This window comes from Zootoca vivipara, chromosome Z, assembly GCF_963506605.1.
Source record: "Zootoca vivipara chromosome Z, rZooViv1.1, whole genome shotgun sequence".
Taxonomy (NCBI): Eukaryota; Metazoa; Chordata; class Lepidosauria; order Squamata; family Lacertidae; genus Zootoca; species Zootoca vivipara.
In genome coordinates, this window is record NC_083294.1 from 21,538,978 (window position 1) to 21,565,218 (window position 26,241).

Sequence of the window (26,241 nt, forward strand, 5' to 3'; positions counted from 1 at the left end):
GTGGTTTAACCCACAGCGCCACCTGGGTCCCAATAATACCTAGGTGTGTGTATACCCCCGTGTAGAAGACTATTTTGGGGGACTACAATTTAAGAAAATGGGGAGAGATGGCTCAGAGTTGGTGAGCTTCTTTTAGGGAGGATTGCTCAAAGTTATTGAGCTTTTCTTTTTGGGGGGGGGGGTATGCCGATAATCACTCACCCAGCTGACAAACACTACCAATCGCATGCACCACGGAACACACCAAGCATATGCCGGCTCACCCCCAGAAGCCAGCAACTGCACACCCACTTGTCACAGCAGCAGCCAATCCACAACAGCCCTTCATGCAAAGAAACACAACCCATCTGATTTACACAGCAACAGCTGTGTATCCAAATCCAAGGCAGTCCTTGCAGCAGACACTATTCACCCACCCAATCGCCGCTGACAAACTCCTGCTCGCGGGTGCAACCAATCCCCTGTCCCCCCTCTGCACTATCCATGTATAAGACAACCTCCCATTTTTAACATTAATTGTGAGTAAAAAAACAACTTGTCATACATGGAAAAGCACAGTATCTAGATATATAGATATATATTCGTTCATTCTAGGCATAATATATCTAGGCAGGTTCAAGCAAGAGAACCTGCCTAGATATATGTACGCTAGTTTCAATATATTTAGGGACTTACAAGAGTAGAAGCAGTACATTAGAATGAATTTAGAAATGGGCCTGCAGCCAGAACAGTTCCTTTGATCTGGCAAGATGTGATCCATATGACCATACCTTCTCCACAGATGTTTCCAAAAGGCAGCCCTCAAGTGGGTGTTAAAAATTCCATAGAGGTCCATTATTACTTATTTGTTAAGCAATTTGAAGACAGAATCATTCACATCCACAGTGACTTGGATGCCACTTTGTTTGCAGAATTGCCAATGAATGTGCTCAGAGCATTGCCTAGTCATGTATTGTTGAATGAGTTTCAGTCCTGAAACCTAGACACAGATAAATTGCCTGGAGCAATGTGGATCATCTCCTGCCTGCTAGATCAGACCAGAAGCCTATCTAGCCCAGCACAAAATTGAGCTCCTACCCAAAAGGAGAAAATACATAGGTACATGGACTGAATGATCCTCAGGGTCCCTTCCAACCAGTCGTAGAAACTGAGATATGAAAGCTAGGACTTAAATGGCATCTTAAACCTAGGTTATGGGAGCAACAACAGAATGTCTAGGCACACTTATTTATAATGAAAATACAAAGCTGAAAATGAATGAACTGCAGCTAAAATATTATGTTCATTTTTCACATGGTCTAGTCCAGGCATCCCCAAACTTCGGCCCTCCAGAAGTTTTGGACCACAATTCCCATCTTCCCCGACCACTGGTCCTGTTAGCTAGGGATCATGGGAGTTGTAGGCCAAACACATCTGGAGGGCCGCAGTTTGGGGGTGCCTGCCCACCCCCTAATATTCTTAAGAGGTCTCTTCTCTAGTCTTCAGAGAGTAGCTGGGAGTTGGGAGGCAGAAAAAGACCCTCATTTCCTTCCACTCTGCAGTTTTAATCTGAAATCTTAGACACAGTATTGCGCCCAGAGCTCAGAAACTACTCACACTAATGAAATTCCCTGTCACAAAATGCACCTAGAACAATGGGAGTTTCGAACACTGCTTCTAAACCTACAGTTCTATGATTCTGTCATATGTCTTACCTCTTTATTTCTCTGCTACAAGGCTCATAGCTTCAGAGAGGCAATTTAAATTAGGATAACATCGAAGTAGAAAAGGGTTAAATACTTCCTCTAACACTAATGCACTGATCAAAACTGGAGTGCTCTGCACCTGCTTCAAAGTTGAATGTTTAGCATTTGCTTAAATCCTGAAGATTCATGATATCTCCCATGTCACATCTCAGAAGCAGCCAAACAGGCAACAAAGAAGCAGGAAAAAACCTCAGCTTGCTCTAAAGCACTTGAGAGACCTGCAAGAAAGCTTTAGCCTCGGAGCTTAAAACCTGGCTGTAAAGGGAGCAAGTTGTCACGGTGCTGGGCTCTCGCAGCCATCCCATATGCGTCTAAGATGATAACAAGTGGAAATGCAGCCTTTAAAACTTGGCACCCTTCCAGGAAATAATGCTGCCTTTCAAATCATTACAAAACATGACAGAGGAACTGTAAGGATAATAAAACATTAGGACTGAAGAAGCAGCTCCTACTGACCAAAAAAGGCAGGAGGAGGAGCAAAAAACTACTGCTGGAAATATTATGTCAAACATTTGTCCATGTGAATACTGCGGGTGGTAAGAGGCATTTTTGGGGATCCTCTTCCTGCTATCCTGCTATTTGTATTGTATCCAAAGCTTGCCTTCCATCTTTCCCAATGTCAAGGTTCTGGAATGGCTGTTGATTACTCCTGAGGGAGGACAAGTCAGCTTGTAAAGTTGCTTCACAACTGAAATTGTTGTCACAAAACATGCCACCAGTTTCATCAATTTGAGATGACAACTGAACAAAAGTTTGGAAGTCTACACTACGCCTTTGAGGGAATACTCAATCAAGTTATCCTTGTATGGAATCCTCTTTCCTCTCTCATGCCAATACAACATCCATCAGTTGCTTCTGACTCCTTGCAAAGATGTAGCCTTCTGTCCAGGTTTCCACTGACCCATAAGGTTAGATCCTGCTATTATTGAAATTCTATTTTTATCTGTGCAATATTGCTTTAATGGTTTCTGTTTTATTGATACTGTCTTGCTGTTTTTATGTTATACATTTGGATACATCTTAGAGATTATTAAATATCAAGCAGTTGAAAAAAGACTTTTAAATACAAAAAACTACTTGGGAGGCAGCCATAGGTCAAGACTACCTCAATAAGAGGTCCAGTTTGGACAATTTCCTCAACCATGCCCACCTGCCAATCAAATAACATCACAACAGCTGATGGGCAGGAGAGTGGTTCTGAATTCTGCGTTGTTTTGGTTGCCTTTTCCCAGCAGGATTTAATCCCCACTTAAGAGCTGACAGGTGAGTGGTTAAATCCTGCTCAATCTGGCCTCTGACTGATTCAACATTCTACAGCCATTTAAGTGTGTTTTGGGGGGTATTATTGGTTTGTTTTTGTATTATTGTGTATTTTGTGTTCTCATTTTGTATTATTAAGTGGTGAACCACCCTGTGATCTTTGGGTGAAAGGTGGTCTTTAAATTTAATAAATAATAATTACATCAGAGGTAAAAGGTTTTGCTGAAACGTAATCTCTACTCTAGCATGTCTTTGTAAATACTTAGCATTTGCCCCAAAAGGAAAGCAACAGATATTTAAAAACCAACTCTGTTTAGTTTGCTTTTTTTAAAATAAATATAGATAAAAAGATTGAGCTTGCACATCACAGGGTGCTAATTTGAGCCTCTTTCAATTTTGTATCAGTAGCAGCACCCACAGACTGAAGCTGCTCAGGAACAAATACTTTTCATTTTAGAATCCAAAAGGTGGAAGTAAGAAGGTATTATTAAATACAAACCCACACACAGATAAGCTACTCACATTGACCAAGCCAAAGTAATGTTCATCCACAGGAAACTGTCCTAGACCAATCTCCTTCTCCAAAGCAGAGGCACTGGCGCCCTGGAAGAAGCCAAAGGAGTAGAAAAAAAAGGCTTACATCACTTGCATCTCTAAGCAAGGAGAAATTATGAATACATCACAGAGATACAGAATATTCTGTTGTGATATGGGGTTCCCAGTAGTCTCTCAAATGGGGTGATCTCGTCTACAGCTTTCTAGTTCTGCAAATGCTGCAGACCTCAGATGTTCTTAGACCATGTGCTGAACTGTGATTAAAATGCTCTTAAGATCTACTGAACAGGGCAGGTTTATGCCATCACAGATGCAAAGTCAAAGCAACATATATGTCTGTATGAATGCATGTATGTATATTGCAACCTTTCCACAAGGATCTCAAGGCAGCGTACATGATTCTCTCTTCTCTCCCACACAATAACCCTGTGAGGTAAGAAAGGTTGACATATAGTGACTGGCTCAAGATGATCCACAGAGAATTTATCATCATCATCATCATCATCATCTCACCTTTTCCGCAGACTGGGGAGGAAGCTTACATAAATTTAAAAAACACAGATAAAATACAAAAAGCTAAAATAGAATCCTATAAAAGATAATCATCAAGAAGTCAGTAACCTCCACTAGAGTTAAAACAGTATAAAAAACAGATCTATTAAAATAGAAATAATAAAAAGGCACAGCACAGAGTCCTTTCCTTAAAAACCAGTCAGCTCCAAAAGGCCAATCAGAAGGAAGGACACCAAGGACGGAGCCAGTCTAGCTTCTCTAGAAAGGGAGTCCGAAAGTCTGAGAGCAACCATTGAGAAGGCCCTCTCATGGTTAAGTGGAGATCTTAGCTTGGTCTCCCCAGTCCTGGCTCAACAAGAATTTTGCACCAACATGGGCACTTTTCCCCAAGAGGTAGTGAAACAAAAGGGTTTCCTGTAACCCAAAAGGCTAATGGAAGACTATGTCATTATACAAAGTGCCTCTGAACCCCGCCAATTTAATGAAATTGTCTGTAAAGCAATTTAGGTCATGGAGAGACACTTCACACACATTTTTTTTCCAAATGGGAGAAAGGGGGAGGAATGCACTCTTATATAGGAAAATAAGAAGCTGCCTAATATCTAGTTAGACCATCTAACTCAACACTGTCTACATCAAGCTTCCCTAATCTGGTGACTTCCAGGTGTCTGGGCCTACAATTCCCATCCCCCCTAATTATTGCCCATGCTGACTAGGGCAGATGGGACTTGCAGTCCAAGACATCTGAAGGACACAACGTTAGGGAAGTCTGCTCTACACTGATTGGGGTAGCTCTTCAATGTTTCAGACAGGAATCTCCTATTTGGAGATGTCAGGAATTGAACCTAGGGAAGAGGGACATCCGTCTCATGAGCTAAATGGAAGCATGCTCTGACTGCTCTGACCCTCCCCACAAATGTAACTCCTATAACCATGCTAAAACAACAGGAGTCACCAAACTTTTCACATCCTTTGTTGGGACTACCTTGCGGGCTATTGCTCACATGCAAGAAACTCCTCACAACTTATTGTTCAGGTACTTGTCCCACTTGGAAGACTGCTACTGTGACCAAACAAGGCCTCCAATATGACTCCCAAGGTGGGAAACCAAGAAAGCCAGGGGGGGAAAGCCTTGTGACACTGAAATAAAAGGAATTTGCAGCACAGTATTTCCAGCAACTTAAGGGCTTCTCAGAAGAGCTGGCTTAATGCTTAAAACATTTAAGAAACCAAACAAACTGCCTTCAAATCATTTTTGCAAGAAGTTAAAACAACTGCCAGAGGACCTTGACTTTGGAATTCACCTATCTGATAAACTCCAACAACTCAAGGTTGCAAACTTTGATCTTCTACTCAATATCTCCAATTTGAAGAACAGGGAGCAAAAGAAGAATCTTTGTTCTCCCCACTTCATCGCTCCTTCTGACCTTGCATTAACATCCTTTGTTCAGTCCTACAGTAAAGGCCACTTTCTAGATTATTCATGCAAGCTGGTCTCATGTAAAGATTTTTATTACAACTGATCACCTCTTATACATCAAAAACTGTCAACAAAATTTGCTATGCCTAAATTTAAATGCCTTCCTTAAGAGTAAAATATCAAGGATAGAGATGTGACTTGCAACTTGTGCACAAATAGACAATGTGATTTCAACTTTATGCAGTTGAAGCCTGGCTAGTTGCAATCATGCAAATTAAATGCAGACAGCAGAGAGCTTAAAAGCTCTTTCTGCACCAGGTTTTCTTCAGTAAGTGTGAGCTTAAAACAGTCATCATACACCAGTTAGTGCTATACTGTGCTTTTTATACACCATTTCCCAATTTTTAAAGGTTGTTTTTTTTACTATACAGGGTTTCAGCCTTACACGCTATCCCAAAGCATAAGATGCCAGTCATCTGTATACAATGCTCCGAGGAGGGATGTTCACTGCAATCCTCGGAGCATTGTATACAGATGACTGGCATCTTATGGATAACTGGCATCTTAGGGATAACTCTTTGAAAATGATCCACAGATGGTACTACACACCTGTCCAAATGGAATATATTCAAAGAAGAAATGTGGGGCAACTAACACATATTAGCATCTCTGGTGCTCTTACCCATGTACCCTCTTCACAACTGTAAGCTGGGCAGTAGGGTGTGGTAAGTGATGACAAGCTACAACAATTAACTATAACATTGTTCGCTGCATTTAGGTTCCTGAAATTCATACTGATTGTGCAGCTAAAATATAACTGATAGAATTCTACAGGATGTGGTATTAGTGTGGGAAAACAGTCAACATCCAAGGGTCCCCAGGCATACACCTCCTGATGGCTGAGGTGTCAGCTGCCATCCAGCCTAGGCATCTTCACTTGGTCACAAGTGGCCGAACACTGGTTTCAGTGTAACAGGTGTCTATAGATAGGTTTTATTTCCATTAAAAACCAACCACCACAACCAGAAAGCTTTGCTAATTTGAAGAAGCCTGCTGCTGCTCCAGCAGCTAGTATTAATGCACTCCAGTCATTTCAGAATCCAAGACAGGGCACAAGGCCAATTGTTCACCCTAAGTGAAAAGCGCAACTTTCTTTCACTTCTATTTTAAATGCACCTTTTTAAAAGTTTTTTTATTTAAAGAATAAGCTGTGGGCAACATGCATTTAATAAAATTAATAACCAACAGGAGGCAAGGAACAAGCAGAGGTGACCTTCTTTACGGGCAACGTGATGGTTTCCTAGGGAAATGATGGGGTAGAGGTTAGCTAAATGTTTCAGAAAGCATCTGAAGGATTGCACAGGCTGGCCACAAAACATAATGTGCTACAGGGTCTTTTGATTAGAAAAATGGTTATTTAAGACCAGGGGGTTGGGGGGCTTGGAGCCAGCTGGTATCTAGTGCAACTCTACCCCAACCACAAAGGAAGACAACAACCCACAACTACGCAGTTCTCACAGTCAGCAATGAGGTGACCAAGTTAAGTCTTGCTTATACCACATGCGGCTACAGATGAGGGCTCACATGACCATGACAGAACATTCCAGTTGCAAAATGTGCCTGGCGCATGGAGGATTTTGAATGCTGTCCTCGCGGGTCATTCTACTTATAGAGGTGAAACCAACCCACCTTTGCTACTAAACTTCATGCACACCAGGAGCGTCAGCCAATTTAGGGAAAGTCTCTAATACAAAATGTTTTGTGCTTATTTGTTTCATTTAAACACCGTCTTTTGAGATACACACTTAAATAGATATTACATTTTGCTTAAGAAGCAGCTCCTGGGGAGATATTCCAGAGCCCTAAAAATTGAACAGGTGTTATCATTGTTTCGCCGTGTTTTCCAACTTCGTTTATACACCCATGATAAGAATGACACTGTGGGAGGCAGCCTGCCTCAGAACCAAAACACAGCCTCTTGCTCAGGAGAACAAACATGCATTTCCCACGCAGCTTTCGTCATACAAATCCTTGGGGCAGAAGGATCAGGTATTCAAATGAAATCCAACAGACCCCAAAGAGAAAAGGCCAAGGCCAAAGACTACCAGAAAACCAGCAGGGCTGAGAAGTCACAACAATAGCACACGATGCAGAGTCCATATATAGACTGCTGTATTTTCCAATTCCAATTTGAATTCTACAAGCACGAACTACTTCAAAAAGCAATTTAGTGACAGAGTCTAGCCCAAGCCAGCAAGCTGTTAAGAAAACCAGCAACAACCATCTTTAGCCAGACATGGAAGAATGCAGGATACCGGTTTATTTGACAAGTATGTTAGTACTCCCGAAGAGGGCAATTTAAGAATAACACTATATACAGATCGTAAAAAGTGTCTATAGAATGTCTACATGAAACCAGCTTCACAGGCCCTGGAGGAGTCTTATCAGAAGCAAGTGACTCATAGCTGCACTCAAGGCTCAAAAAGGCTGGATCTAAACCAGACCCAGGTTCTTAATACAAAGCACACACTTGCCTATTACTTTACTACTATGAGATGCAACAAAACTTCATCCAGTTATTTAAAGCCTCCTTTCCTACTTTATTTGCTGAAGAACTTCTTGTTCTCTCCCATCTTTCACAGAGTAATTGCTTTGCTACAACAGTTCATTTTACAGTGCAATGAAATCCATTCATGGGCAAAGTTAGAACTGATTTATTATCCTTGGCACATATAAAACCTTACTGTAAAGATTCTGAAGGCACATCCTCTGTTTGTCGTTCAAGGATGCAGAAGCCTTGCTCTTTTTCTTTCTTTCTTTTTTAAGACACTGCTCTGAGTAAAATATATAAATTGCCACTTCTTGGCCATGTTTGCAAGTAACAATAAATCACTCCCTTCACTCCCCTCTGCACAAGCGGGTCAATGAACCACAAATGATATAGATGTCAGGACCTGGGATCATGGTTTGCTTTGCCCCCAACAACAACAATCACTAGTGAGGAGGGCCAGAACAACAAATGTAAATGTTACTTTTGTACAGTAGACTAGTTTCTATTCAAGAAAGGAAGAGGTATGGTCAGAGTTCTAGGACATATTCCAGACAGGCAAAACCCTCAAGAGCATGGAGCAGGCCAGTGAGGGGTATGGCCAGGGAAGGAGTGTGGCCTGAGGAAGCCACATTTAATCCCCCAAGCTTGAGGTTCCTTACGCCTCTGTTATGGCTTAGTGCTATGATTCTGTGTGTGAACATAACCCTGAGTAAAATGTTGGGTTTTGTCAGTCTATTTTCACTTCGACGATTTAAAGATTCCCGGAAGATATTTACAGACAAAAGTCTTCAAAAAGAAATACAGTGGTACCTCTACTTACGAATTTAATGCGTTCCGAATGCACATTTGTAAGTCAAAAAAAATTGTAAGTCGAATCCCATAGGAATGCATTGGGAGAAAAAATTCGTAAGTCGAAGCAACCCTATCTAAAAATTCGTAAGTAGAAAAAATCCTATCTAAACCGCATCCAAGATGGCGGACAGAGCTCCATTTGTAAGTAGAAACATTTGTAAGTAGAGTTATTCGTAAGTAGAGGTACCACTGTACATAGTTTAAAACAAAGCAGCTAATTACAGCAGCAAAATTTACAGCTTAAGTATATGTATGTCTGGGAAGAAGTAAGGAAAGTGAGTATAGGATTGCAGCCTTAGTATGTTAAGACAAAGCAATTTAAAACTTATGACTGATGAAAAAATGCCCCAGAATTATTTTTTAAAGAATGTTACCTTTAATTTCTATTGCTTGTACAATTACAAACACTGAAGAGGGTGTATACCATCTTAAGGAGAACATCTCCTTTATCTCCCATGCAGGATACAATGTTTCATGCATCATCTAGAAGACTGATATTCAAAAGGTGGGCCTGATCCAAGGGTTGCAACAGGAGCACTACCAGCATACAAATATATGGTTAAATATTAATAAATGGGTCCTCAAATGCATGCTTGGGTTAAAAGTGGGTCGTAGGTCTGAAAAGGTTGAAGCCTACTGTTCAAGAACAATTTCCGTATTCTCTTTCCAAATTATTGCTTTCTTCCATATAAAAATTTAATAGATTACTCAACTAAAACTCATGGGATAAGTCACTGCTCCGTTTAATTAGGTGATAACCATCCTAAATATTCTGGCTTCTCCTCTCTTTCAGCACAGATGTAAATCTAGAATAAAGACTGCTAACATGTTCTTTTTTCCAAGAGGTTTTATTAATGTTTGAAAAAAGATATACAAAAAATAATATCCTATACCAAATATCCTTTTAGAATATCAAAGAAAAAACAAACTGATCTAAATAAAAACACAAAGAAAAAAGAGAAGAAAAAATAATATTTTTCAATTTTTGTCTGTCAGCTATATAGAATTGGTCAAAACATCCACTCTAAGTGGATCCACCCAATTATTCCACTTCCTATAAACCAGTAATTTCTTCAACCCTCAAACCCAGATATCGCATGCTCATTTTCTTTTCATGCCAAAAATCTACTACAAGCTTCAGTAAGTTTTAACAATGATTTTTCTCTAATTAAATACATCAACTTCACCATCTGAACTAAGTCTAATAATTTTAACAGCTATTCCTCCATAGTAGGTAATGATGAATCTTTGTGCATATAAGTCTCATTGCTGTAATCATATTGAAATAATGTTACATGGTCCTTTTCTAATTGTATTTCCATTATTCTTAGCAGGGAAAAAATCTGGCTTCAATTGAATTTTAACCTTTAAAAACTTCTGAATTTGTATCCAATATTTCTTAGCTTTTCTACAAGTACACCAAGCATGATAATATGTCCTTTCATATTTTTTCATATTTCCAGCAAACATTTGGAACATATTTATACATTCCAAATAACTATGCCAGTGTTATACAGTCATACTGTACCTTGGTTTTCAAACAACTTAGTTCACAAACAACTTGGAACTCGAACATCGCAAACCCGGAAGTAGATGTTCCGGTTTGCAAACTTTGCCTCGGAAGCTGAACGTCTGGCGCGGCTTCCGTGGCTTCCGATTGACTGCAGGACATTCCTGCAGCCAATCGGAAGCCGTGCCTTGGTTTCCAAACGTTTCGGAAGGCGAACGGATTTCCGGAATGCATCCTGTTCAAAAATCAAAGTACGACTGTATACCATTGATACATCATTATATTTAAAAAATCTTTAAGATCGTAACGCAATGTAAATTTTAGCACTTTCATCCATAAATGTTCCCAATGTTCCATCTATTACAACAAAAATTCTATTCAATCAAGTGTTTGATTAAGTTTCAATTTCAACCAAAGTTTATACATTTTCGCAACAACATGTTCATCATCTGTACACAACTGTATTTCAAATTTTTTTTGTTCTACACCAAAGTCTTTTTATCTAACTTGAATCTCCGTTAGTTGTAGATGAGAAAACCACTGGAAGCTATCACCTTGCAGTGTTAACTGTTCCCTTGTTTTAATTTTACCATCTCCTTGGTTCCACTCTAAGAAGTCTTGATAGGTTAACCATTTCTCTTTGCCCGTCACCTCTTTTCTATACAGTACAGTAAAACGCTTCTTGTGGTGAAATCCATAACAGTGTCTTTGTACATAGCCTAGGTTTATATCTATTCCAGATTCTTAATAAGGCACATCTAATAAAGTTATTTTTGAAATCCACATTAACTTTTAACTTTATTGTACCACAAATATCCATGGCATCCAAACCTGAAACTCACATCCTTCTAGTTCCAAAAGTCTCTTATTTCTCAATGTCAGCCATTCCTTCTTCTACCCTAAGCAACAAGCTGCAAAGTACAACTTCAAATCAGGTAAACCCAATCCTTTGCATCTTGCAATACTGATTTTAACTTGTGGTTTTTTCTCCTGCAATAAAAACTTTTATTAATCTTTCTGTCATTGTTTAAACAGAAATCATTAGTCAAAATAGGATTTGTTTGAAATAAAAACATCATTCTAGGCAAAACATTCATCTTTATCACTGAGATTCTACCAATTTTTAGCTTCCCACCTTGACTTATTTTGAAACAACATACAATTCTCATTTGACGTACGGTAATTACATCCAAATATTTTACTTTTTTCCAATTTGGAGCCCTGCTTTCTCCAACAAAACCTTCTGATATTCTGTTGTCATATTCTTTATTAACATTTTCATTTTCTGGTGATTAACCTTAAAGCCTGGTAACATATCAAAATTAGTTTATCCACAAGAATCGTCACTCCCTGTAGCAGATTTTCCAGAACCAACGTTAAGTTTTCATTAAATGCCTGTTACTTATAAGTTTCTTTTTGGATCTTTACTCTCATCATTCTCTCATATTGTGTAATGTCTCTAAGCAAGACTACCAAGACTAAAATGAAAAGCAGTGGGAACAATGGACAATACACCCTTGCCTTGTCCCCTTCTATATTTCACATGGTTTTGTTAGTTCTCCATTAATAATTATCTGGGCTTTCTGTGATGTATAAATAGGTATTACCCATTTAATAAAGTTATCTCCAAAGTTCATTTCTTGCTATACTCTAAACAAGAATACCCAAATCACATTCCAAAATATCAAAGCAGCTTGCTTCTCACTGTGGCAATTTCGATATTCCAAAATACATAACGTGTTTCTGGAGCCTTCATCTTGTAAAATCTTTTTTAAATCTTTGTGACAAAATCAATGTAAATAATTTATGATCATTGTTCAGTAAAGGTCAATAGTTTTTCACTAAAGTCAAACCCTGGAATGTAGCTCTGTGAGCCAATTTGCCTAGGCCCTGAACCATCACCTCCCACATGTGAAGAGCTGTGGGCATTCCACTGCTGTACACAAAGCATAGACTGGATCATGCTTGTCCTTCTCCTGTGAAGCAGTCTTCTGAGCATCAAGAACTGTATGATGGCTACGTTCTACCTCTACTGTTGGAGGCAGCAATGAATAGCAGTTGTTGGGAACCACAGGAAGGGAGAGTGCTCTTGTGCTCAGTCCCTGCTTGCTGGTTTCCCACAAGCATCTAGCTGGTCACTGTAAGAACAGGATGCTGGACTATAATGACAGCTTGGCCAGATCCTGAAGGGCTGTTCTTATGTTCTTAATCAACTCCTGCTCCTTACCTGATCATTCCTCCTTCATTCCTATCTCATAGTCAGTGGAAGAAGAGACTAGGAGACTGCAAATAAGCTTCACTCTCAAAACATCTGAATCACAGGTCTTTTGTTTCTTTCCCCCTTAAAAGCTATGAGCACTAGCCAGCTTTAAACATGGTTTGTTGTTTGCTTATGAATCCTCACTTATTATGGAGACACCACAATCCTGGGTTCAGATGTGGTAGGGAGTCATGCTTGTTTGTCATGCTTGTTTTTTGTGCTTGTGCCAAGGGAGAAATGAAGCAAGAGCAACCAGGCAATGTGCACAAGCATGCTGCTCATTTCCAATAAACCAGGGCTCGAGGTAATCTGTCAAGGGCTACATGCTGGGTAGGACCAAAGCAAGCAGTGGTCTAGAACACCATGCAAAGTGTGTGAGTCTGCCTTTCTTTCTTTCTTTCTTTCTTTCTTTCTTTCTTTCTTTCTTTCTTTCTTTCTTTCTTTCTTTCTCCCATCCAATCCCTTTTCTCTTTGACATCTATTTCACTATCTCTCTCCCCCACCTAAGCCTTCACACCATGCAAGTTATTTGAGATGGGGCAGATCACTCTTGCAAGAGATCTGAACTGACTACTTGCTGAAGGCTTTTGAAATTAGGAACCACAGGCTGCCTACCTAAGCAAGAAACTGGACGTTCTCTGACATGCAACTACAATTCTCTTCTCTATTTTTCCGCCTTCAGAAATGAAATTAATAGTTATTCTAGTACTGTTACTTGTTCTGACACTCTGTTTTGACTCTCCTGCTGTTATTCCTATTTGACTGCTGCTATTTTTGCCAAATGATTGCTAGATTTATTTTTAAGACTGTAATTGTGTGAACTGTTTTGAAATCTCTTTTTCTTTCTTTTTCTTTTTTGTAAAACAAAATTGGGGGCAGTTATGGTGGAAGGATGGTCCATAAATACAGCAAGTAAAATCATCATCAATAATGTCTTTCATTATAAAATGTATAGCCAGCACAGCTATTCACTCTTCTGGTAAAATTCAAAAGGATATGGATTGAGGGCTATGTATTTATAAAACAAAGATAAGTACATTCTCTTAAACAAAATATCCACCTGGGACCAAAAATAAAAATAAAAATATGGCAAAATCTCTGAAAAGTTATATCCTTCAAAATTCACTCCTGTGACTTATTGTTGTTGTTTAGTCGTTTAGTCGTGTCCGACTCTTCGTGACCCCATGGACCATAGCACGCCAGGCACTCCTGTCTTGCACTGCCTCCCGCAGTTTGGTCAAACTCATGTTCGTAGCTTCGAGAACACTGTCCAACCATCTTGTCCTCTGTCGTCCCCTTCTCCTAGTGCCCTCAATCTTTCCCAACATCAGGGTCTTTTCCAAGGATTCTTCTCTTCTCATGAGGTGGCCAAAGTATTGGAGCCTCAGCTTCACGATCTGTCCTTCCAGGGAGCACTCAGGGCTGATTTCCTTAAGAATGGATAGGTTTGATCTTCTAGCAGTCCATGGGACTCTCAAGAGTCTCCTCCAGCACCATAATTCAAAAGCATCAATTCTTCGACGATCAGCCTTCTTTATGGTCCAGCTCTCACTTCCATACATCACTACTGGGAAAACCATAGCTTTAACTATACGGACCTTTGTCGGCAAAGTGATGTCTCTGCTTTTTAAGATGCTGTCTAGGTTTGTCATTGCTTTTCTCCCAAGAAGCAGGCGTCTTTTAATTTCGTGACTGCTGTCACCATCTGCAGTGATCAAGGAGCCCAAGAAAGTAAAATCTCTCACTGCCTCCATTTCTTCCCCTTCTATTTGCCAGGAGGTGATGGGACCAGTGGCCATGATCTTGGTTTTTTTGATGTTGAGCTTCAGACCATATTTTGCGCTCTCCTCTTTCACCCTCATTAAAAGGTTCTTTAATTCCTCCTCGCTTTCTGCCATCAAGGTTGTGTCATCTGCATATCTGAGGTTGTTGATATTTCTTCCGGCAATCTTAATTCCGGCTTGGGATTCATCTAGTCCAGCCTTTCGCATGATGAATTCTGCATATAAGTTAAATAAGCAGGGAGACAATATACAACCTTGTCGTACTCCTTTCCCAATTTTGAACCAATCAGTTGTTCCATATCCAGTTCTAACTGTAGCTTCTTGTCCCACATAGAGATTTCTCAGGAGACAGATGAGGTGATCAGGCACTCCCATTTCTTTAAGAACTTGCCATAGTTTGCTGTGGTCGACACAGTCAAAGGCTTTGGCATAGTCAATGAAGCAGAAGTAGACGTTTTTCTGGAACTCTCTAGCTTTCTCCATAATCCAGCGCATGTTTGCTATTTGGTCTCTGGTTCCTCTGCCCTTTCGAAATCCAGCTTGCACTTCTGGGAGTTCTCGGTCCACATACTGCCTAAGCCTGCCTTGTAGAATTTTAAGCATAACCTTGCTAGCGTGTGAAATGAGCGCAATTGTGCGGTAGTTGGAGCATTCTTTGGCACTGCCCTTCTTTGGAATTGGGATGTAGACTGATCTTCTCCAATCCTCTGGCCATTGCTGAGTTTTCCAAACTTGCTGGCATATTGGGTGTAGCACCTTAACAGCATCATCTTTTAAAATTTTAAATAGTTCAGCTGGAATATCATCACTTCCACTGGCCTTGTTATTAGCAATGCTTTCTAAGGCCCATTTGACTTCACTCTCCAAGATGTCTGGCTCAAGGTCAGCAACCACACTACCTGGGGTGTATGAGACCTCCATATCTTTCTGGTATAATTCCTCTGTGTATTCTTGCCACCTCTTCTTGATGTCTTCTGCTTCTGTTAGGTCCTTACCACTTTTGTCCTTGATTATGGTAATCTTTGTACGAAATGTTCCTTTCATATCTCCAATTTTCATGAACAGATCTCTGGTTTTCCCCATTCTATTGTTTTCCTCTATTTCTTTGCATTGCTCATTTAAGAAGACCCTCTTGTCTCTCCTTGCTGTTTTTTGGAAATCTGCATTCAGTTTCCTGTATCTTTCCCTATCTCCCTTGCATTTTGCTTGCCTCCTCTCCTCCGCTATTTGTAAGGCCTCGTTGGATAGCCATTTTGCTTTCTTGCATTTCCTTTTCCTTGGGATGGTTTTCGTTGCTGCCTCCTGTATAATGTTACGAGCCTCCATCCATAGTTCTTCAGGCACTCTGTCCACCAAATCTAAATCCTTAAACCTGTTCCTCACTTCCACTGTGTATTCATAAGGGATTTGATTCAGATTGTATCTTACTGGCCCAGTGGTTTTTCCTACTTTCTTCAGTTTAAGCTGGAATTTTGCTATAAGAAGCTGATGATCTGAGTTACAGTCAGCTCCAGGTCTTGTTTTTGCTGACTGTATAGAGCTTCTCCATCTTTGGCTGCAGAGAATATAATCAATCTGATTTCGATGCTGCCCATTTGGTGATATCCATGTGTAGAGTCGTCTCTTGTGTTGTTGGAAGAGAGTGTTTGTGATGACCAGCTTGTTCTCTTGACAGAACTCTATTAGCCTTTGCCCTGCTTCATTTTGAACTCCAAGGCCAAACTTGCCAGTTGTTCCTTTTATCTCTTGATTCCCTACTTTAGCATTCCAATCCCCTGTAATGAGAAGAACATCCTTCTTTGGTGTCTTTTCTAGAAGTTGTTGTAGGTCTTCATAGAATTGGTCAATTTCACTTTCTTCAGCACCGGTAGTTGGTGCATAAACTTGGATTACTGTGATGTTAAAAGGTCTGCCTTGGATTCGTATCGAGATCATTCTGTCATTTTTGAGATTGCATCCCATTACAGCTTTTGCCACTCTTTTGTTGACTATGAGGGCCACTCCATTTCTGCTACAGGATTCTTGCCCACAGTAGTAGATATGATAGTCACCCGAACTGAATTCGCCCATTCCCTTCCATTTTAGTTCACTGATGCCCAGGATGTCGATATTTATTCTTGTCATCTCATTTTTGACCACATCCAGCTTACCTCCACTCATGGTTCTTACATTCCAGGTTCCTATGCAATATTTTTCTTTACAGCATCGGACTTTCCTTTCGCTTCCAGGCATATCCGCAACTGAGCGTCCTTTCGGCTTTGGCCCAGCCGCTTCATCAGCTCTGAATCTACTTGTACTTGTCCTCCGCTCTTCCTCAGTAGCATGTTGGACGCCTTCCGACCTGAGGGGCTCATCTTCCAGCGTCATAACTTTTATATGCCTGTTGTCTTTGTCCATGGAGTTTTCTTGGCAGGGATACTGGAGTGGCTTGCCAGTTCCTTCTCCAGGTGGATCACGTTTAGTCAAAACTCTCCACTATGACCTGTCCATCTTGGGTGGCCCTGCATGGCATAGCTCATAGCTTCTCTGAGTTATTCAAGCCCCTTCGCCACGACAAGGCATTGATCCATGAATCCATGTGACTTATTAGACACCCCAACAACTGCATATCCATATTTATACCTCAAAATTAAGAAGAAATTAAACATTCCACCCCACATTCAAGAATTCATGCATGGTGGATAAGTCTTCTGGCAAGTGACCCAGCTGACGATTAATCAAGGGCAACATGGAGCTAGGCATTTCCCTTTACTGCTCTTTTTCACAAATGTGGAAACTTTTAGACTGCAACTCTCCATCTCAGTTGGCTGGAGCCAACAAGAGTTGCAGCCCCAAACATCTGGAGGGCACTAGGCTGGGGAAGGTTGTCAGGCTGTTGTAGAATGGCTGCAGCTAAGAGCTACAGAGAAAGTACTTTGCTTTGGAAGCAAAGTGGACTTCAAGAGCACATAATTAATTACACCGGAGCTGGAAAATGTTCAAAGCATGGATGGAAATGGGAGAAGATGGGTAGAGCATGACTCCTTGGGGAGGGGTACAGTATGGAGATATGAGCATGCCACCTGTGCCTCATCTGTACCAATACTACTTCTTTACTGCTCTCTCAGCCCTCCATCTGCTACGCTTAATTGTGGCAATGCATTCAAGTGCTCTGGTCATTTATATTTAAGGCAACTTAATGTCTATTATTATTATTATTATTAGGTTTATCACATTTCTATTCCACAATGGAGATAAAGATGGTTTACATGGTATTCCTGGGTGTTCTCCCATCCCATCCCAGCACAGACCAAACCCAGACCTGATCAGCGTCCTTTCAACCATACCTTTTCCCTTGATGTCAATCAGATCCCACTTTGTTAGAATGGATCTCCCTTCATAATTTTCCATTGCCAAGCAAGGGCTTGATCTCCCACACAGGATGCTTATTGTATCTTTTTAAATTCACATTTCCCTTTTTCCTCCATGGTTCCCAACTATAAACCCATCATCTCATGACATCATTAGACAAATGCCACAGCAGCATTAGGCACTCCAAAGCATTTTAACATATGTACATATTTTTAACAAGCAACAATCACTCCCCTCATAATCTCCCTCTGCATGCTGAAGATGGAGAAAAGCTATTGGGTGTCAGAAGGCTCAACTCAACACCTACTTTGCTTCTGTCTCCACCCAAAATGAAGGCAGTGCCCAACCTGGTAATAACAGAATAAATGATGCAAGGAGAGAGCTGCAGCCCAAGACAGGAAAAAAGGTGGTAAGGAAACATCTAGCTACTATATATGAATTAAAATCTCCAGGACCTGGTGAGCTGCACCCAAGGGTACTAAAGGAGCTTGCAGGTGTAATCTCAGAAGCTCTATCTATAACCTTTGAGAATTCTAGGAGAAAAGGTGAGGTCCCTGCAGACAGGTGAGCAAAAAGTTGTCCCCATCTTCAAAAGGGAGTGGAAGAAGTCCCAGGTAAATACCAACTAGTGAGCTTATTGATATAAGGAAAGGTCCTAGAACAGCTTATTAAAGAATTTGTCTGTGAGCACTTAGAAAAGGATGTGATTATTAAAATCCAGCATGGGTTTCTCAAAAACAAGTCAGGCCTGGAAGATATCATTTTACAGTATTTGATAAGAGTTACAAGCTGTGAATGTAGTTTATCTTGATTTCAGTAAGGCTCTTGACAAAGTCCCCCATGATATTCTTGTGGAGAAACTGGTAAAATGTAGACTGGACAAGGTAACTTTTAGGTGAATTCGTAGCTGGCTGAGTGTCTGAATCTAAAGAGTGCTTACTAGATATTCCTTGTTATCCTGGAAAACAGGGGCAAGTTGCATATTGTAGAATTCTGTCCTGGGTCCATTTTTGTTCAGTGTTTATCTAAATGAGTTGGGTGAAAGAACTGAGGTGATGCTGATCCAAATTGCAGATGACACCAAACTTGGAGGGGGTAGCTAATGCTGCTGAAGAAAGAATCAGGATTCAATACGACCTTAACAGATTGGAGAACTGGGCTAAAATGAACAAAATAAATTTCAATAGGGACATACGTCATCTTCTGCACTTAGGCAGGAATAACCAGCTGCACAAAGCTAAGATGGAGGACAGCTGGCTTGCCAGAAGTACATGTGAAAAGGATCTGGAGGTATTAGTAGACCACACGTTTAACATGAGCCAACAGTGTGATGCAGCAGTAAAAAAGGCTAATGCTATTCTAGGCTGCATCAACAGAAGTATAGTGTCTTGATGAAGAGAGGAGAAAGATCTGGAAGAAAGATCAGGAGGAGAAAGATCTGGAATAACTGAAGATGGATGGCACCAGCTTGAAAGAGAACCTGGAAGGAGAACTTTCAAGGGCATTGATGAGAAACCCAGATTTTACTGGACTCTAGCTCCCAACAGCCCCAGCCAGCATGGCCAGTGGTCAGGGATGACTGGGGGTGTAATCCAGCAACATATGAATGGTCACAGGTCTCCTACCTCTGTTGCAGGGTATGACTACAAAGGGCAGGTCCAATAGTTTCTGGGAAGTATCATGAGGGCCTAATTATACGTTAAGCTGCATTACTCTGATGATGGGGGCCCCTACACCATTGCAAAAAAGAAAGATGAAACAGGAGAAACTTTGCAATAGAGAATAGCAGTTCTTTAATCCTTCTCTTTCCCTGACGTTTCCCATACCTTTTCCCCAACAGGGTTCCAGAGGCAAATGTAGGCAAGAAACACATGCAAGAACAAAAGCAGTGTGGAAAGAAAATAAAAAAAAAATCCTTCCAGTAGCACCTTAGAGACCAACTAAGTTTGTCATTGGTATGAGCTTTTGTCATGAGAATGGGTGCACATTGAATAATGATACAGGGACTGAAGATGCAGGATATGGCAGCCTTATTGGTCAATGCTTGGATTCCCTGGAAATGTAATGCACAACACTGCCTCAAGTTCCACAATGGAAGCAAATTGGGATATAAATGTAATAAATAAAATTTAAGTCAAGTACCTAAAAAGAAGAGAACAAAAACACCAAGTAGGAACTTCTAATATTTACTGGAGAAAGTTTGCCATGGAAAGTATCTAGGAGAACGGAGGATGCTCTACAAAACAGAGGGTGGAAAATGGATATGCAACCTAAAGGTACAATGTCCATTATGGATTGCACATAGAAAGGGAAAGAAGGAACCAGTGAGTTCTAATTTGCAAAAAAAAAACCTTTCAGCAAGAAATAGGAAGATGAGGAAAAAGGGAAAAAATGCAATCTCTTCCACTGTTTCCAGAAATTTGACCTCTACATTCAGCTTCCTGCTTCACATATCCAGCAAGTCCCACCGAGAAAACAATTATGTGGAGAAAAGTATGTTAGAAACCCTTTTGTCAGTTACTGTATTTATAATTCACTGAACCTTCACATTCAGGCTGCAAATTCCCATTGCAGCTGCGCTCCACACATAAAGCTAATTCAGTGAATACATGCATGATCCCCAAAGATGACAAATGCACAGACTTGTTTCAGGCCATTTCCTACACATAAATGTTTTGTACATGAAATAGCCTTGGGATAAGGGATGATATTAACTATGGGGGCAAGGAAGGTTTACAAGAGCAAGGGGGGAAAGTGAGAGATATCTTTCTGAAGCAAACTTTCAGAGGTGAAATCTCGGCAAGCCAGTTTGATACTGTTTGATACAAAAGGTACAGATGGGTGGTATTGCTAGGAAAAAGTGGGTAGAATTTTATTCTCAGCTGTAAAAATGGGAGGATGTAAAGCCAGAAAACAGACATGCACAAAAAAAGGTTTGATAATCTTCCCTCCTATTTTCAAATATGTCACTCTTGTGAAGGGAGGCCCTTTAAACATTTTTAAAATCAACCTCATTCTTTTGAAATGGATGCTGTCCTTCATGAGGCAGTCTGGGACAGGTGTGCCAGGAAGCAGAGGAACAACTATGCACATGTGCTAAGAGTTACACACTTTGGGCTGCACCCAACTAAGTTCCACTCAAAACGGAGCCACTGAAATTCAGACATGACTATGATTTCAATGGGTCCACTTAATACCCACCCAGCTTAGTTGAATGCACGGTCGTTTCTTTCAAAAACAAAAAAAGCTATTGTTTCCCTTGCGGGGGGGAGAGGGGAGGAAGTGGAAAAGAACTCTGCATATGCTCAAAACACACGCGGGATTACAGAAATCAGAAGACGGGGCGTGTTTAAAAGTTGGTCGCCGTAGTCCTACAGGGCAGGACTTTCATTTATTTTATTCGTTTACCCACCTACTTATTGCCCTCTCCAGTTTCTATCCCGGCCAATTTTGGAAGGGGAGGCATGCTTGGAGAGGGAGGGAGAAGGGGGCTGACAAGGGGCGGGGAGGAGAAGGGGAGCTCCTATGGGGTAGAATCCCCTGTGAGACAAGAGGTGGGATTGGAGCCCCTTCTCCACCCCTTACCATGGTAAGACTGAGGCGAGTTTTCGGACCGTCACCGGCATTTCCATCCACCCGCCGCCGCCATGGTGGTTCCCGGCCGTCACTAGAGCACCCGCTGAAGCGCTCCGGGCAGCCACGCGTACCTCGCCCAAATGGCTCCGGCGTCCCTTCCACAAGCCCGAAATATGAGTTCCGGCGTCCCGTCCCGTCCCGTCCCGCCCCGTCCCCGTGAGAACAGAAGCTCAGCCTGCCCCTACTTCCCTGCTTGTATTCCGCCTAGCCTTTCCATTTCTACTCGCGCCTCCGTTTACAGCCGGACTGATTAACTATTAAGCCTAAGCCCTAAACCATGGTCTTATACTGGGGTTTGTTTGTTTTTATGGACTCGCGCTCAAAATCAGCCACGACCAATGGCCTTGCTGACTGTGGATCGGTACGTGGCGGGCCACAGGTTCCCTCCTCCGTGCTAGGTCCTCGCGGTTTTTAAAGGAAGCAATACGATGTCCCAGTGCAGCCACGAAGCTCACTGAGTGACCGTGGGCCATTCAGTCTTTCTTTGTCTTCCCTTTACAGGCTGGTTCTTGTTGGGGGTAAAGAAACCCACTTATATACCCAGCCGGATGGGCGATGTATAAACAATAAATTAATAGTTATTATTATTTTTATCTTGAACCCCTTGGAGGAATGACAGAAGAATTTAAAAAAATAATTGAAGGAACGTTGAGGTGAATCTGTGGGTAGGGCCCAAATTCAAACTGTTTTTACATACACTTAAGTAGTGTTGAGAGGATCCAAGACTCCATGGCCACCACCCCATTTTTCAGGAAGCCTACATGGAGATACAGTACTAGAGACACAAAGTGAGAGGGTACGAAGAACACTGGTGGTGGTGAGAGAAGGAGTAACTGGGAAAAGCCCAGTTTGAGATTAAGCTCTGTCTCTCCTCCCAGACTCTCCCCTTTCTCTGTCAGCTTCCCCTTCTCTCTGCCTCCTATTCCTTTCCTCCATGTCAGTGCCAGCTGCAAAATTAGCAAGAGGGAACAGTCTCCAACCACTAAACTAGAATCTCGGGGATATGCAACAGCAAGGCAGAGGGGGGGAGGGTATCTGCAAATCCTGTGGTGACAACAAAGTGTTTCTCCCCTTCATCCTGCCGCCACCTCGGCCAAGAGAAGAAAACCTCAGGGATGGGAGTGGGGAATAAACAGGGATGGGCATAGATGGAGCAAGCTATGAGAGGACAGGGAGTGGGGTTGTAGCAACTGCGAGGGGATGGGAGAACGGGCTGTTTGAACTCCACAGATGAATGCAGTAATGCTTCTGAATACCAGCTACAAGAAACCACAGGAGGGGAGGCTACTCTTGTGCCCTGCTTAGGGTATCTGGTTGGCTACTGTGAGAACAGGATGCTGGACCAAATGGACCATTGGCCTGATCCACAAGGCTCTTATATGAGAGGAGGGGATGGTTTGGGGGATAAACTGTAAGGGGAGGGCTTTGGGGCAAGGTGTAAAGGGAGGGGGTTAGCAAAGGTTATGGGGTGTGGCAGGGTTGGTGAGCAATGTGAGCAGGGGTGGCAGGCCCTACTAAGTTTTTAACAGACACAGCACTAGATATGCCCCACTTTCTCTTTGACGCCTAATCCAAGCCACATTGATATGGAAGATCAACTTAGATGGCTTCAAAAGAGGATTAGACAAAATCATGGTAGATATGATGATCAATGGCTACTAGCCACAATGGTTATGGGTCTACCTCCACTTTTGGAGGCAATATACCTCTGACTACCAGTTGCTGGGGAATCACAGGTGATGTTATGCTTTGGTCTTGCTTGTGTGTTTCCCATGAGCACTTGGTCCTGTGTGTTTCCCATGAGCACTTGGTTGGCCACTGTGAGAACAGGATGCTGGACTAGATGGGACAAGGACATGATCCAACAGGGGGCTGCTCATGTTCTTCAGAGAGTCTCATTGATTGCAGTGGGTCTGGGTTCCTGATAGCATTGCAGCCTTTCTTATATCTGCATTGGTGGAAGGGGGTGGCAGCTGTGGGAGAAGTTTTTCTAGTTGTGTTTGCAGAGCATTTCATCATCATTAGAGTCTGTGTTGCTTTTGGCTGTGGATTTAAAAATGTGTTTTTAGTTATATTTTGCTTGGCACCCAGGCAGCCTCAAGCAACAATAGAACTCCAAAAATAACATTTTATACTGCTTTACACTTGAGGCTCTCAGTGTATTTTTAACAATTGCAATTAAATTGCACTGAAACAAGACTATTGTATTTGCAGAACAGAGCACAGAGGCACAAGCAGAACAGAGAGGCTAAAGGGATTTCTGTTATCATGTCAGCAAGAACTAGAGCGGAAATGTTAATCACTCAGGCCTATCCACACTTACCTTTCCTTTGCTCTTTCTAGGCACGGTCCACATTTAAAAGCTCCATGTCTGAGTGCTTTTGTTTTTGTATTGTTTTGTTTACCCCACAGCTTTCCCCACAAAAAGCTGCTCTTTAAAGCTCAATTGGAGCAAATAACAAACCCAAATTGCTGTTTGGTTTCACTTCAGTTTAAAGTGTATATTTCCACAGGAAAAGCTGGGGAAGAACCCACATTTGGGCACAGAGCATTAAAACATGGTAAGAGTGGGGCAAAGGGTAAATGTGGATAGGTTCATCTTCATATTCCAGCCACAGGCAATCTGCTTTTCTACCCATTAACAACTAATACTTAGAACACCCTTCAGTTCTATATTGTAGCCCTATCTGGACATTATAACTCTGCTTAAACAATGTACCTATGTCAGGGAAATGGGGGCAGACCCCACCCCCACCATTCATCCATGTGCGTCCTGCCCACTGAGCAAATACATTTGAAGGTGGAGGATATAAGACTGGAATTAAATGGAAATTGGGGTTGGTATCACAAGCGAGCACAGTTGGGCATCTGTGGACGGTTGCTCCTCAGGAGGGGACCCACCATGGGCGTACCCAGGATCAAAACTAGGGGGGGGCAAGGGGAGGGGCCAAGGCACGGAAGGGGAGGGGCCACAAAGTGGGCGGGAACAGCGAACTCGCGCTCCGCCGGGCTGTGCCCCTCCCTAGAAGCAGGGCTGGTGGGCGGAGGCGGAGCCCAGCCCAGCGGAGCGCGAGTTCAGCGTTCCCGCCCGCCGCGCCGCGCTCTCTGGTTCCCCGCCGCGCTTGGCCTTGCCAGAGGGCGCGACAGGGAGCTGGAGGGAGGGCGCAGCGCGGCGGGCGGGAACGGCGAACTCGCGCTCCGCCGGGCTGTGCCCCTCCCTAGCAGCAGGGCTGGTGGGCGGAGGCGGAGCTCAGCCCAGCGGAGCGCGAGTTCGGCGTTCCCGCCCACCGCGCCGCGCTCCCTGGTTCCCCGCCGCGCTTGGCCTTGCCTGAGGGCGCGTCGGGGAGCTGGAGGGAGGGTGCGGCGCGGTGCGGCGGGAATGGCGAACTCGCGCTCCGCCGGGCTGTGCTCCGCCTCTGCCCACCAGCCCTGCTTCTAGAGTAGGGCAGCTGCCCTAACTTGCCGCATGGTGGGTACGCCCTTGGGACCCACTAACAGTAAGTCCCTTGACCTGCTGCAGTGAAGGAGTAGTCGTCTGTGGAAATTTGATTAGATGCACGCAAAATGACTGCAGTGGCAATAATTGATGATATCGCAATCATTTTAGCATTGCTGAATAAAAGTGGCAGCATACATTTAAGCCAGCCTACTCTAGCCTGATGTCCTCTAGTTTATGCTGTTGGACTTCAACTCCCATTAGCCCCAACCAGCTTGCAACAATTGGAGGTGATAGGAGTTGCAATCCAACAGCATTTGAAGGGTATTGGGTTGAGGAAAGTTCATCTAAGCTCTGACTGAATTGTGAGACTGTGATACTTTCATTTTATTGCCATTTAACTCCATCCCCCCTAACCCTACACTCATGTGCATAATATATCAGAAAACTGCAGATCATAGCACAACATGACTTTTAGTCCACGAGAGCACAGCCATCATAAAACGTGCTAGTTCTTAATATGCCACAAGACTCTTCATTGTGTTTTTGAGTTTTCTCAAAACAGAGGCTACCAGTCTCACAAGTTTAATAACCTTCAGTTAAATAACCTTTGAACCTTCAATTTTCCAAAAAGACTTTTAAGGGAATATTTTTATCCCAATGTGTTGGTACTTGAAATTGTTTTATATGTGATTTTATTGCAAAATCACTTTAGGGTGTTTTATGAGAAGCAATTCATAATTTAATTTAATTGAAATCTAATCTAATACTAATGACTAAAAAACACTCCCTTCCATCAGGGTATTTCCTATGTTTTTTCAAACATTCCATTCTTGTTACCAGTACTTGTTTACAATCCTACCAATTAATCAGGGAATGTTCTTGTTTTGGTTTTCACTCTGTGGCTGAAGCCTTAGACGATTTGATTCGATTTACTTTGAATTTAATAATATTTATGTATCACTTGCCATTAGCAAAGTAATCTCAAAGCGGTTTACAGATATGAGAATTAAAATACATAAAAGTCCAGTTTATAAACAAACAAACAAAAACCCCGAATATCACAGATATCAAAAATTATATAGGGCAATGAGTTCAGTACTGATACTTTATCCCTGCTGGGTCAGCAGCTGTGTTACTGAAACTGCACTCTGCACTTGGGGTGTGTATGTGTGAAGGTTCTTGAACCAAGCACTCACTAGCTCTTTTCAAAAGAGGCTACTTGCAGACCTTTTTGTTACGGGTGCAACTCCCGCTATACTTTTCTACTGCCCAGGGATAGTCAAATGTAGTGCATTCCTCCCAAATATTGTTGGATCCCAACTCCTATCAGTCCGAGCCAGCATGCCCAAAGATCAGGGATGATGG

At 42.1% G+C, this 26,241-nt stretch overlaps 1 protein-coding gene across 3 annotated transcripts in view; it reads right to left on the minus strand.

The window, feature by feature from the left end:
* Window positions 1–21,549, minus strand: part of LOC118084163 (ubiquitin carboxyl-terminal hydrolase 12) — a 50,554-nt gene extending 29,005 nt beyond the window's left edge. For all 3 annotated transcript variants that reach the window (XM_035113521.2, XM_035113523.2, XM_060270514.1), the window contains exons 1-2: window positions 21,387–21,549; window positions 3,528–3,608 (exon numbers count right to left, since the gene is read on the minus strand). In XM_035113521.2, coding sequence (XP_034969412.1) covers window positions 3,528–3,608; window positions 21,387–21,389 — 84 coding nt within the window. In that variant the 5' untranslated portion in view covers window positions 21,390–21,549. The remainder of the gene's footprint in view (window positions 1–3,527; window positions 3,609–21,386) is intronic.
* Between the last annotated feature and the right edge of the window lie 4,692 nt (window positions 21,550–26,241).